This window comes from Melanerpes formicivorus, unplaced genomic scaffold, assembly GCF_026170545.1.
Source record: "Melanerpes formicivorus ecotype bairdi unplaced genomic scaffold, bMelFor1.0.p_v2 SCAF_6, whole genome shotgun sequence".
Classification (NCBI taxonomy): Eukaryota; Metazoa; Chordata; class Aves; order Piciformes; family Picidae; genus Melanerpes; species Melanerpes formicivorus.
In genome coordinates, this window is record NW_027142358.1 from 12,604,132 (window position 1) to 12,618,660 (window position 14,529).

Here is a 14,529-nt window from a genome sequence, read left to right on the forward strand (position 1 = left end):
AGGGCGGAGCCCAGAGAGTGGTGGTGAATGGTGCCACATCCAGCTGGCGGCCAGTCACCAGTGGCGTCTCCCAGGGATCAGTGCTGGGCCCCATCCTCTTTAACATCTTCATTGATGATCTAGATGAGGGGATTGAGTCAGTCATCAGCAAATTTGCAAATAACACCAAGTTAGGAGCAGATGTTGGTCAGTTAGAGGGTGGAAGGGCTCTGCAGAGGGACCTCGACCGACTGGACAGATGGGCAGAGTCCAACGGGATGTCTTTTAACAAGTCCAAGTGCCGAGTGCTGCACTTTGGCCACGGCAACCCCATGCAGAGCTACAGGCTGGGGTCGGAGTGGCTGGAGAGCTGCTAAACAGAGAGGGACCTGGGGGTGCTGATTGACAGCCACCTAAACATGAGCCAGCAGTATGCCCAGGTGGCCAAGAGTGCCAATGGCATCCTGGTCTGCATTAGGAATAGTGTGGCCAGCAGAAGCAGGGAAGTCATTGTGCCCTTGTACTTTGCATTGGTTAGGCTGCACCTTGAGTACTGTGTCCAGTTCTGTGCCCCTCAGTTTAAGAAGGACATTGAGACACTTGAATGTGTCCAGAGAAGGGCAACAAGGCTGGTGAGAGGCCTTGAGCACAAGCCTTATGAGGAGAGGCTGAGGGAGCTGGGATTGTTTAGCCTGGAAAAGAGGAGGCTCAGGGGTGACCTCATTGCTCTCTACAACTACCTGAAGGGTGGTTGTAGCCAGGAAGGGTTTGGTCTCTTCTCCCAGGCAACCCGCACCAGAACAAGGGGACACAGTCTCAGGCTGTGCCAGGGGAGGTTTAGACTCGAGGTGAGGAGGAAGTTCTTCACCGAGAGAGTAATTCGTCATTGGAATGGGCTGCCCAGGGAGGTGGTGTTCAAGGGGAGATTGGACGTGGCACTTGGTGCCATGGTCTAGTCATGGGGTCTGTGGTAACAGGTTGGAATCGATGATCCTCGAGGTCTCTTCCAACCTTAGTGATACTGATACTGATACCCTGTTCAGCGGGGTATGGTCTCCCTTAGCTCCATTATTGTTGGCACAATAGTGAGCTGGTTCTTGGTAGCACAGTTTGCTGGGGAGCATGAGGAATTTAAAAAACAAACAAAAAGGGGCAAATGAGAACAAAATGCTGTACATGATTTCTAGCAGACCATGTTTTTGTGCTTCTGTGTAGAAAAACACTCCTGACCCGTAACAGGAATTGTAGTCATTTGAGTTTTTGATAGTAGGAGTGCTTTAGCACTTGTGAGGATTGCTACAGTGCCTGCTCTGTGGGTTTGGCTTGCCAGCCAGTGTTTTGCTCCTTCTGTGTAGAAATGTTGCCTGAGGAATATGAGGGAATTAGGGTGGTTGGGAAAGTGTAACGTGTTCTGGTTTTCTCCTGGCAGAGATGGATGAATGTTCTCTGCCAGACAATGGTGGGTGTGAGCAGCACTGTGAGAACACGCTGGGCAGCTACAAATGCACCTGTGAACCTGGATATGAATTGACAGCTGATAAAAAGAGCTGTGAAGGTGAGTAACCTACATATTGAGGAATCTGTATATAGGATGGGTGCTACAGCTGACATTGAAACTGAAAAAGCTTGGTGATGATCTTCCTTGCCCTATGTCCTCTTTGAAAATTTTCTTTTTGCCAATGCCTTCCATTAAAAATAAAGTTTTAGCTGAATAAAAAAAGAAAGTATACTAAACATCTCTAAAAGCAGTCATCCTTCCTGCCCAGAGATTGATATTTAGACCAGATCTCCCATGGGCAGCATTAGAAGGGCATTACAACCTGACAATTGAGTAGCCTAGAAGTATTTAAATCCAATCAATTTTTTTTTTTTATTGAATTCCTTTTGCAGAATAAAACATCTGTTTATCTAATAGCTATATATAAAAGAAAATGTTTTGCCAGCATGCAAAACAGAGATTCTCCATACTGAGGAGTCAATTAGCTTTTTCTGTTGTGGAGTGAAAATCCCCCATATCTTTGACAGAAACTCTGTCTGTCAGCTTTCCCACCAACAATACAGCTGTTAGCTTGGTGAGAATTCACACACTGTTCTTGTCTCTTAGCTCTGCATGTAGGGATCTCCACACACTGTGCTTGGATCTCTCAAACTCACCGAGTTTGCCCTGACTTCAGCTTTTGTCAAACTGTTTGGGGAAGGTTGCTATTGACTTGATGAAGGCAGAGTCACGTGGATCTAAAAGGCTTTAGGAAGCTTAGCTTTATTTTTTAATTCCTTGCAATTTTGAGCAAGCCAATTAGTATAACTTGCCAAGCAGTTTTTGAACTTCATCTTAACCTCTTGTTTTAAACTTAATTTGTGGGCAATACAGGAAGGATAGTCTTTGAACTTGTAGTGGTGTACATCAGAGTAAATTGCTTTTGTTTTTCCAAATAAGCTTGCTGAGTTTTTTCTGTTGAAACTACTCTGTTGGGTTAGTTTTATTAATACAAAATGATGCTTTTATCCCTGTGGTCTTGAATATGTGTCTATATCTCATTAATACCAAAGAACAGCAAGAAAAAAATTGCTTCATTGCAAATACAGTTTTGCAGAAGAAGAGTAAACAGATTGATTCTTTTGAGGTAAAAGCCATGCCCTCCCACAAGAGGATGAAGATGGGGTGTCCTAACTTTTTTAAGAAAATGGGATAATGAATCTAAGTTTAGCTTTGTCTTCTACTTTTCCTGAAGAAGATGCAGTCCCCACCTAATAAGTCACTGAAGAGTTGACAGGGGTGCCTTTCCTAGGATTTTATTACCTTCTAATTATTCTATTACCGATAAACTTGAAATAAGGCTAAGTCTGGGTGAATTTACCAAACTGGCCTTTATTGTGCATGTCAAGTGAATGGATTCACAGTCAGCCCAAGGCTATAGACTAAAAGTGAGGTCAGTTTTATGCTGTTTCGGTGGCTCTCAAGGCCACAACCTTCCTGCATGTGTTTTACTGGTGATTTATCCCAGGGGACATTTCTGTCTTCTTCACAGCTCCCAGCATTTAAAATCTTTTCTGGAGGCTGGGTTTTGAAATGTGCCACCAACCAGGATCTGATTCATTTCCTAGCTAAAAGCATGGCCCAATCTGTGTGTCTGTACAGAACCAAGTAAAACTTGTGTTCATTTATTGCCTCTCCAGCTGCCTGTGGGGGCTTCATCACCAAGCTCAATGGGACCATTACTAGCCCTGGATGGCCCAAGGAATATCCTACTAACAAAAACTGCGTCTGGCAGGTGGTAGCTCCAGCCCAGTACCGGATCTCTCTGCAGTTCGAAGTGTTTGAGCTGGAAGGCAATGATGTACGTAACCAGTCCCTGCATCTCAGAGGTGTGACTCTTGGCTAGCTCAGAAGCAGATAAATCCTTGAGGAACAAGGAAGAGGAAACTCTGTCTTTACTGGTGGAGCTTCTGGTTGTTTCCCTGCCCTTAATATCATAACCCAGTAACAGTGACTATTCTATTTGATGTCTGGACTACTCTCAATGGAGTGGAAGGATGAAACCTATTTGTTACAAATGAACTTCTTGTTTCTGCCAGTTTTGTGTAGTGGTAGGTGTTTTCCATACCTAAGAGCTGTCTCATGCCCTCTCCCACCCCTCTCCAGAGCTGCCTTTGAAGAAAATAATTGGTATGAACCATGAAATAGAGTTCTTCAAGGATACAAAAATAACCAGTAAAAGAGTCTGTTCTCTGCCCTGCCAAGGGTAGGATGGATTTTAAACAAAGCATTCAGGTCTTGCTTTCCCTGCTGCAAATGGGAAAGTGGCTCTTTCTTCATTTGGCAGGCTGCTGAAGTTTGTTCAACACTGACAGGTTCTTAGATAAGATGGAAGTAATTATTTTAGCTAAAATAAATAGAATTCTGATAAACACACCCATGCTTTAAGACCAGGGTAGCAAGGGAAGTGGGTGAGAACACTGACAGAGGAGAATCTCGGGAAGTGGGGAGTGTGAGTATAAGACTCTTGCTGTTCCCTCTCAGGCAAGCGTCTGTCCCCTTACACTGAAATGCTCTGTTCCAAGTTCACAGAGCTGAAAAATCTGTTCCTCTCTCGGCAGGTCTGTAAATATGACTATGTTGAGGTCCGCAGTGGGTTGGCTTCTGACTCCAAGCTTCATGGCAAATTCTGTGGCTCAGAGAAACCTGAAGTAATTACATCATACGGCAACAACATGAGACTGGAGTTCAAATCAGACAACACAGTCTCCAAGAAAGGTTTTAAAGTTCATTACTTCTCTGGTATGTGGCCATACTCCTTTCACTTATTTAGCTGTTTCCTCTGAACCTTTTGGTTTTGGTGAATTTTCCTCAATCTGTCAAATCAGGCAGAGCCTGATGTGGTGCAGCATATGGTGTCATTTCATAGTGTGGTGTCAGCAAGAATCATGGATCTCATCAGTGTCTCCAGTCCTTTCACAGTAGGAAGCAACAGGTAACCTGATCCTAGAAGTTAGTTCTGTCACTGGAGTCCTCTGAAATTGGGAGAGTAACAAAACTTCCAGAAGTCTCCTATATAGCAATTCTTCTCACCAAAGCAGGGCATGCTAATGGAAGTTTGTGGTGCTCTGTTCTGAACCCTCCACAGCCCTTGGTATGATATGCCTTGTTAGGAGGCAGTTCTGGTGGTTAACTGTACATCGTATGGAAGTGGAAATTTGATTTCATGCTGTGTTTTCAGCACAGAGTGAGGAATATTGATGTTTTTGAAGAGGATGATCAGAAAAAAGTGGCCTTGATTTAAGACAGTTGCAAAGCAGAATCAGGGCTAGGGGTTTGGCCTGTTAAATCTAAAAGGGAGGCCTAGGTAGTGTGTGTTTGAACTAGAAATACATGTGGGAGTGAGGAGGCAGATGAGGTTAATCAGATTCAGGGAGGGCACTTGTCCAAGAAAAATTGGAGATGAACTGCTCATGAACTAGATTGATGGGAAGCCATGAGCAGCAAATACTGTGCTCAGAGCAATGAGATCTGGGAATGCAGTCTCAGACACACAGGAATGAACTTTCACTGGGACATATTTCAGCTTAAGGGAGCAGCTCATACCTTGTGCTCTTGGACAGAACTGTTCCAAGATGGAGGCTCCTCAGAAGTTGGGAACTTGAAAGTATAAAGACTAGCTGGTACGTTATTGCCCAGGATGCTGCACTTGCATGATACATTTCCTGGACTCTCTTCTGAAAGAATAAGATGTTGCTGTAGGTGTATTTTAGAAAGGAGTCTTTCACCATTCAAACCTACCTCATACAATTAAACATGTTTGTGATGTGTTTTATGGAATGCAAGAGAATTGCATTTGGGCTGAAAAGATGACTGGACTAATCCATCAGCTGAGGTTGGAGGTTTGCACTGGTGGCTGACAGTCTGAGTATGGAACTCCCATACTACTGCAGTAGTCTATTTCTGACTGTCAGCTCAGTGTGTGTTGGTTTGATCCTAACCAGACAAGGATGAATGCTCCAAAGACAATGGTGGTTGCCAGCACGAATGTATCAACACATTTGGGAGCTACGTATGCCAGTGCAGAAACGGCTTCATGCTGCATGAAAATGGACATGACTGTAAGGAAGGTAAGGTCCCCACTCCCTGCCCTCAGGAAAGACCAGGTTCTTCAAACACAGCTTGAGCCAGTGTGCCTCCATTTTGTGATCTGTCTCTCTTTCAAGCTGGTTGTGAGCACAAGCTCAGTGCTGCAGAGGGAACAATGAGCAGTCCAAACTGGCCTGACAAGTACCCCAGCCGGAAAGAGTGCACCTGGGACATCTCTGCAACTCCCGGTCACAGAGTGAAAGTAGTGAGTAACTAGTGAGTGGGAACATGAGGTGGCAAACATTCTGGGTTGTGAAGAACTTAAGTGACTTTTGCCTGACACTGTGTGAGTGGGAGGTTGATCCCCAGAAGTCCTGTGTGGGGTGCTTGGAGAAGGGCGGGCACCCTGGGAGGCTGTCCCTGGCCTGCAAAAGAAGGGACGTGAGGCAGGCGTGAGGCAGCTTGGAGGAGACGCCAGAAAATGACAGATATGGAGCATTGCTCTTTCTATTATCAGAAGGTATAAAGTGCCCTCCCACTACTACCCCTCCTCATAACCCACTTTGTTAGGACCATCTCTGCATAAGGTGGTGGCAAAGCCAGTCCCCAGCCCTTCTAAGGGAGAAGCATCAGTTCCATTTTACAGGGTGGCCTTATGTATATGGCAGGATATGTCCAAGGCTGTGCAGATGGCCCATGCATTGGCAAAATAATGACTGGATCCCTGTGCTCAGTGGAAGTAGTGTTAAAGAACTGCCTGATCAGTACTAGGTAGAGTTGGTTAGTGGCAGGAATATGAGAGTATATAAGGCTTGCTGTTGAAAACTGTCATGCCCTCATGTGAGGTAGAAAAACTAAGGTTACACAGCATATTCATAGGAACTTTTGAGCTTTGCCATCCTGAGATTACTCTTGTCTGAAAGCACCACTGTTCTGTTCCAGTTTATGGGAAAGGCGTATAATGTGACCTGATTCTCACTCTACATTCCATCCTCTTTTAAACTCATACTCATATTTATAATTGTCTGTCCTAATTCTTATTCTTGCTCTAGACCTTCAATGAGTTTGAGATTGAACAGCACCAAGAATGTGCCTATGACCACTTGGAAATTTACGATGGGCCCAACAGCAAGTCACCTGTCCTTGGTCGTTTCTGTGGCAGCAAGAAACCAGACCCTCTAGTGTCTTCTACCAACAAGATGTTTCTCAGATTTTACTCTGATGCTTCTGTGCAAAGGAAAGGTTTCCAAGGAAAGCACAGCACAGGTAAGCTGGTTGCCTGTCAATTGCCCAGTGCAATGTCATCAAATCTCACTGCCTTGTTTACCATTTAAGCTTTGCCTGAATTTTAAGTAGTTGTAAATTCTGTTAACCTGTTCCTAGGCCATTATTTGCACCATACCATAAATGTCAACTTCTTCATCAGTGCAGCGGTCTCTTGTAGTCAGACATTCCTGCTCAGTTCTGTTTAAATTGAAGGTGTTTGCTTGAGCAGCAATGCATTCTGTTCCACATGAAACCTCATAAATTTGGGTCATGTATCCAATGTATTTGCCCACACGTGGATGAGGCTGGTTATCGTGGAAGCAGAGGTTTGTTGTGGACCAACACAGCAAGCTTGATCTCTCTGTGGCAGCCCAGAGGTGGGTGTGTTGTACCTAGGTTCACTGTTTTGAAATACCTACTATTGTAAACAGCTGAAATGTGCTCTGAGCATGAGAGACTGTTGAGGAGGCATTTTCCTGACTGACTGCAGGGAAACCCTGCACAAGAGCACGTGTTTTGTGCAAGCACAGGGCTACCTGTGTGCAATGCGTGGGCAGAAAAGGATTATTTTGTTCTCTAGATTTTTAATGTGCTTTTTAATGTGGTAAAATACCTGAAGTCATAATTTCAGGTGTAGGCCAAGTGCAAAGAATGTGTTAAGTTTTCCTTTTCACAACTGCTCCATAAAATAATACATTTTCCTACAGCATAATGTGGTTGGAATCCCATCCTGCCAGTTTTAACTGATTATCCCTTTTCCTTCACGTTCTGTAGCAAAAGGACCAAACTTCTCTGTGCTGTGTTGGCCAATGGATTCATGTTGACTGGAAAATTCACTGGTTTATGACAGTTTGGTGCAGTGGTTAATTACCTTCTCTGTTGTACATGTGCCTCATGCTGAAGGTCTTTTCTCCCTACAGCTAGCCCAAAACCGGGATGGTGAGTCTGTTTTGTGGTAGGACCTCTGATGAGACTGTTTTGTGCTCTCTTCTTCCTCCAGAGTGTGGTGGGCTCTTAAAGGCTGAAATACAAACTAAAGACCTATATTCCCATGCTCAGTTTGGGGACAGCAATTACCCAGGACAAGCAAACTGTGAATGGGTGATTGTAGCTGATGATGGTTATGGGGTGGAGCTGATATTCCAGACCTTTGAGATCGAGGAGGAGGCTGACTGTGGGTATGACTACATGGAGATTTATGATGGTTATGACAGCACTGCACCGCGCCTGGGACGCTTCTGTGGCTCAGGGGTAAGCTTGGGGTGGGGGGAGGATGTCATAGGCCTAACTAGAAGTGGCAAGGAAGGATACTCTCATGTGCTCTTTGGAGAGGGGCAGCTCTTACCTACTGATGATGAGAATGCTTTGTGTGACTAGGTTTTGCTGCTTCTCCTGTGGCTAGAGGTGACAGCCATTTTATCTGATGCACAGAGCTGGTCTGAAAACCTTGCTGAGTGGCTTTCCCTTGTTAGTTTAGAGCACTGCTGCACCTCAGCCCAGCAAAAAAAATGTTGTGTAGATGTTAGAAACAGCTTCCAAAGGCCAGCGTAATCCTCAGTCACTTTCTGCCCAAATCCACGTCACATTGCAGCCATGTAATGGCAAGGATGAAAGTGGAGGGACTTGCAGAGCTGCCTGTTTACTGCAGAGTGGCATGTTGTCTCCTCAACTGTTGTCCACATTCTTGTTAGAAGGATTGACTCAATTAGCATGAACAGTAGTGTGTGGCATATAAAATCAGAGGTTCTATATATAATTTCTCTAGGATTTTAGCAATACAATGGAGAAGTTTTTTAATGCATTTAAAGAGAGACATCCAAGGTGCAAGTGTTTGGGAGCAATTGCTGCAAATTGAGGAAATGGTCTGGAAAATAAAAAAAGCTTGCTGTGAAGAAGTTTGGAGCAGCAGGGCAGTCATCTACCTACCTGCACACTAAGAGATGGAGTATGGTTGGAGAAATATGGGTCCTGCAGAGCAGCACAGGGAGGTTGTAGCAGGTCACAGCAGTAGGGAAGATAACCACAGTTGACATGTAAGATAGGTGGCTCTTTTGCTGCTAATGTACTCTGGGAGGGCCCCAGCTGCCAAATAGGCCCAGTTTAGTTTGTATCCTATCCTGAAAAGATTAGGGCAAATTAAAGAAAACTTAGAAGAGTGGAACAAGAATATCCAGGAAGTCCTGTGAATGCGACTTACGAAAAAGAACTGGAAGAATAGGGATTATAGGGTGGGTTGGCATCAGTTTTCAAACATAAAGTGAGAATAAAGGAGGTCAGAACAGAGCAGGACATACTGAACACTTGCTGTTTGTTTTTCCTGGGCAGTGTGTGAGCTTAAGTTCTAGCATCACAGTGCAGTTATTTAGCCTGCAGACTTGACAACTCTTTGCTGTCTTGTTTTCTGCAGCCTTTAGAAGAAATCTACTCTGCAGGAGATTCCATCATGATTCGATTCCACACAGATGACACCATCAACAAGAAAGGCTTTCATGCCCAATACCTAAGTACCAAATTTCAAGATGCATTGCACATGAGAAAGTAATTTGACTGCTTCTCACAGACATTTCCATCTGAAGATTAAGACATTTGACTGTGATCTTTGGGTTTTGTTTTCAGTCTTGGTGGTTTTTTTTGTTTGTGTTTTGGTTTTTTTGTTTGGTTTTGTTTGTTTTTACAAGCCTCTGTGCACTTGACCAGAAGCAGTGTACAGTATTTGCTGTAACTATAACTAAATCCACTCTCAAAGGTTTGCCTCTGACATTATTAGCATGATCCTTTCTTGTTAACATACCCAGGACCAAAAATTGTCTTTTAATCATACCTACCAGGGCATAAGCATTGTATTTTGCACAGCTTTTCATGGTTCAGAGTGAAGACTGAGACTGAATTGAGAAGAGCTTTCGTCTCTTGCATATCCTGTTTCCAGATGACATTTCCTAAGTATTCTGTACACATGAGCTGTCTGAACACATTTTCTGGAACAGGTGATGTGAATGGCCACTCAGTAGGATTTTCTCAAAGGACCTTGGGAGCCACCCACTATTCCCTACCAGCCTAAAATACTCTGTGCAATAAGTAAACAACCAGGTGGCTGGGACTCCACCATTCCTGTCCCATCTATTTATCACCTTGGTTATTGTGGATTGAAATGTAGGGAGTGGCACAGGGACAATTGTCCCTTTGGAGCTGCTAGCTACTTGGACAGTGGTGAACAAGAAGGACTCATTGCCTGAGTTGCAGTCCTTATCATGGTAAATGTTGAATGGAAGTACTTTGACACAGTGATCAAGGGAAGGGAAAGGTGGTGGCAGGTGACAGGAAAGTGCTGTGGTGTGGTGCAAGGCATGACTATGTACCTGTGGCAAAGCTTAATGACTGGAGAGTGGACAGCATGCTCCAGTTACAACACTGGGCAAGGCAGCTTAGAAAGCTGGTGCAGCAGTCCAGACCTTATCTTAAAAAAAGAATCTCTCCCTCCTTCTCACTCCCCCTGTGTTTGCTTTCTTAGCCTTCTTTACGCTGCTTCCTTTCCTTAGTATTGCTTCCTGGTGAGTCCTTCCTTTTCACAGAAGAACTGCTCTCCCTAGGACATCTCGCTGAAGGAAACACTGAGCTAGAGGTAATTAGAGTGTCCCTGAGTCAAATGGACACAGGCCATGCCACAGGTGAGCTCTGGAAATCTGTTAAACATGTGCAAGCTCCAGGCATGGGACTAAGAATAGGAGAGCTCTGCTGGTTTCTTCTTCCTCCCTGTTCTTCTCTAGTCCACAGCCCAGTCTCTTAATTTCATGTCAGGGGGGCAAGCATGATGGTGACTTAAGCACTTTGAGCTGGCTCAGGCATGCTCTGTGTTGCAGCTATTTCACAGGATCACAGGAAGCTACTGAGCCATGGACTTACTGAATTAACAGTTAGCTTGGCACTTCTTCGGAAAAACATAGGGAAAACTGTGCTTTTGGGGGAAGCTCCATAACTGAGTTGTTGATATGGAAAAGAAGGAACAAAAAAATTTTATTTGGAATGATACAGGCACTCATGGGAAATAATGAGCTAAAAGCTGAGAAATGTTAGCTTTAATAAAGTATTTATAATCCAAGGATTACTATGTTTACATAACCAGTGTACTGTCAGGCTCTGGGGTGACACCTGCTCTCCAGTGTATGACTATGGAGAATTGTGGGGCCAGTGCCATTTTCAGGCACAAATGACATTCATGGAGATAAGGGCAGAAGTTGTTGAACAGAATATGGTCCAAGTATTGTGAATACCAGGAGAAGCAAATGCATGAAAATATTTTCTTGCTTAGAACAAGAAAAATTAAGTTATTTATACACACATACACACACAAGATGATATGTATATAAAATGTGCATATAGAAGACCAATAATCAAAGCCTTAATAAGTGTCATGTGAACAATACTGTACTATTGTCTATAGCTTTATTGCAGGCTGTATAAAACCATGTTATTTCTGGTTTGGATTTTTAGCTCTGTTTAGTTCCTCTTTTCAAATGTTGTGGCCTTTTTACAGGCAAGAACACTGATCTCAAGCTTCTTGACCATGCAGGCCTGGGGAAGTGAGCTGCACTAGATGGGGTCTGTATTTGTCCTTCCCTCCTTTGCCCCAGTTCAAGCAAAATCACAGTGACTGAAGTCTGGGAATAAACGTATAACACCACTTGCTGTTACACAGAAGGAAAATTTCAGATGGCAAGCAGTGGTTCAGGTTTCCTTTATTGGGAGTGACGACTCTGGAGAGAAGTGACTGTAGGATCTTCCCATGTACTTCAACGTGCCTGTTTTGTGTTTTGGTAATTTGCCATCTTCCCGAGACTGGTTCATTGCAGATGCTTGCAATGTGGTTTGATGGATCTACTGCACTTGTTAGCATTCATGCAGGTGTCTCTTGTGACGGTGCACTCACAACTGTTGTACAGTGCATTTCAACCAATGATTGTGTAGAGTATTTCTGTTGTACTGACTGGGCTTATCAGTCAATAATTCTAAATGTGTGGAAATTTCTTAAGGAAAAAGAAAAGTCATACCCTTTAAGGTGTGTATAGGTATTCTGGTCTTTCTGTGGTTTTACATTTCACTAACTACAATAATTTTTAAGAGTGGGAGGAGAGCAGGGTTTTGGGGTAATCACAAATGTACCTGTGCCCAGAATGAGTCTCTGCATTCATTAAAGACTGTTGATTCAGTTGCATGTTCTGTTGTATGCATGCACTTACCAATTCCTCAAAGGAAGGAAAGTTCCTAATACATTCCTTGTTCTGCCAACTGTTGTTTGTGTCTACTGGGATTTGCTCTCTTGCAGGAAGTGACTTTTCCTTGAGCTATTAACTTTGGCTTTTGCTATCATTTGAGCATGAATAAAGTGAGGCAGGGGAACAAGTTGGTCAGCCAAAGGGCTGCACCACTGTTTCACATTCTGTACTTGTGCTTTAGTAGGCTGAGATGCAGATCTGCAAGCAACATAAGGATTTGGGATGTAGTCAGTAAGTGGAGTTCAAAATAGGAGGCTCATTTACTGCACTACAGGGTATAGGCTTCAACCACACATCCCAAAGACCCTGAGACATGAAACTCCCATGCAAAGGACAGCAGGATGTGCATGAGCCAGATGCTCCTTACTGCAGAGTTAAGGTCCACACTCTCACTGTGGCAGCAAGATGTTTGGTCACTAGGCAGCACTTAAAAGGCTTTTCTTCCTCTTTCTGACCACTGCTTGATGTTTGTGTTGCTTGATAAAGATCCCCTTAGTGTTCTTTCCTCAACATATACCCAGTTCAGGCATGTCCCACCACCCACAATATTTCCTTTTGTGTGTTACAGCCACTCAAATATTTTTGGTGACTGAATTTCTTCCTAGTTGTTTCCAAAGGCAAAGCAGCAATGGAGATGAAGTAAAGAATAACTGTCCCCATGCAGCCTCCTGTACTAGTGTATCTAGGCACAATATAATCCTAGCCTGAAGGCTAACGGTCAAGTCACCAGGTGCATATGATTTCCAAAACAAAGGTCAAGAGTCTTCAATCACACAGCGAGCACCAGTCCAAAGCAGTGTTGAAATACTAGAAATTATGCATCCCAAGTGAAGCTGGTGGAGAAAAAGGAGGCAAAATAGAAAGTGGAATGTGAACTGGAGTTACAGCTGTTAGAGAGACACACAGACACTTGCAGTGAGATAGGTTCTTTCTGTGTGCATGATATATTTGTTATACATGTAAATATCATTTGCAGGTTTATTTCTTCTCTGATGTTCAACTACCATGTTCCCTTAATGTCCCTTTCCACACTGACTGCCTGCCACCAGTATTGTATGATGATATGGCCATGACTTATATCTAGAAACAGGACTTAATTTTCCAGAAATCACACAAGGACCATCCAGTCACCACACGTGAGAAGCTGCAGGACATATCCATTGCCTGCCAGGAGATTCTTCATCCTTAAAAACACAAATACCAAGTGCTACAGCACAATTCAGGCAAAGAGCAAGGCCACAGACCAGACAGGCTTATTAGTCTCTGCATCAAGCTGGCAGAACTCCTTCACTTTATACTGGTATTTCCAACAAACATGCTCTGGCACACAAGGTGTGACCCTTAGAAAGCAAAAGCAGGATTCTGCTTAGGTTAATTTGTGGTGTGTATCGTGCTCTCAGAGCCAGGAGCAGTTTTATTTGCCATAAGGCCAGCAGAGAAGAGGTGGAGTGCCCAGCTTCCCAGGCATGTGCCAGGCCCTGCCCCAGCAGTGATCTGGCTCAATCAGATGTGCTGGGGCCTAGCCAGGTTGTCTGAGTCATCCCAAGAGGAATGCCACCATCTCTTCCTCTTTTGCAGGTCTACAGTTCAGTTTTTAGCAGGGAGAGAAACTCATCCTGAAAGAAGGACTAACCCTGGCATCAGGCAGCCTGTTGTTAATGCATACAGGGATTTCTCGGGGAGAAGAGCAAAATGGTGAGTGGAAGTCATCCTGTCGAGTGGATTGGGTCTTGTTTGGATGGAAGTAACAGGGAGAGGTCAGAGTGTAGCAGAGATGAAGCCACTGGACCACTTAGCTGTTGGATGAAAGGCTGCCTGGGAATGTTTAGCCCTCCCATTCTCTGCCCCAACCAGATCAATCAAGCTGGCCCCTTTCTTAGCTCCGCATTTCCTTACCATGCAGCCAATGCTTTCAGATACCTGCTTAGACTTTTAGCATCTGCCTCAGCTTTTCTGTCCTGTAGGTATTTCCTTGCCTTAGGGCAGCTGGAGCAAAGAGGAGGCTTGTGCCCTGAATCATGCAGTGGACGCTTCTTGAGATTTCCTGTCTTGGGAGATGGGACCTGCTGAGGTGCACACAATCTGTTTAGAAATGGTCAGGTAAAAGTGGCTGTGAATGAAACCTCCTTCTTCCCAGCAGCTAGCTGGCTCTGAGACTAAAACAGCATTCTCTTCTGAACTGTGATCATGAATTCATTCCATTAGCATTCACTGCAATCTTGCTCTCAAAGGATTTTAGCTGAGCAACAGAGCTAGGGGAGTACAGCACAAAGTTACTTGTTAAATGGTTTGGTCCTTCTAACCTCCACTGATCTTCTTCACTTCCCTATATCAGTACCCTTAGGATCTTCCTTTATCTCTTTTCTGTACCCCTACCCAGTGAATGGCACATATCCAGTGCCAGCCCCATCCAAGAGCTGGCCAGGTCTTACCCCAGGAGCTGTGTAG

General features: G+C 44.2%; 1 protein-coding gene across 1 annotated transcript in view; it reads left to right on the forward strand.

The window, feature by feature from the left end:
- Positions 1-12,020, forward strand: part of TLL2 (tolloid like 2) — a 91,216-nt gene extending 79,196 nt beyond the window's left edge. The window contains exons 14-21 of the mRNA XM_068139756.1: positions 1,409-1,534; positions 3,157-3,317; positions 4,078-4,258; positions 5,461-5,586; positions 5,683-5,810; positions 6,598-6,811; positions 7,812-8,062; positions 9,219-12,020. Of these exons, the coding sequence (XP_067995857.1) occupies positions 1,409-1,534; positions 3,157-3,317; positions 4,078-4,258; positions 5,461-5,586; positions 5,683-5,810; positions 6,598-6,811; positions 7,812-8,062; positions 9,219-9,353 (1,322 nt within the window). The 3' untranslated portion in view covers positions 9,354-12,020. The remainder of the gene's footprint in view (positions 1-1,408; positions 1,535-3,156; positions 3,318-4,077; positions 4,259-5,460; positions 5,587-5,682; positions 5,811-6,597; positions 6,812-7,811; positions 8,063-9,218) is intronic.
- Positions 12,021-14,529: the final 2,509 nt, after the last annotated feature.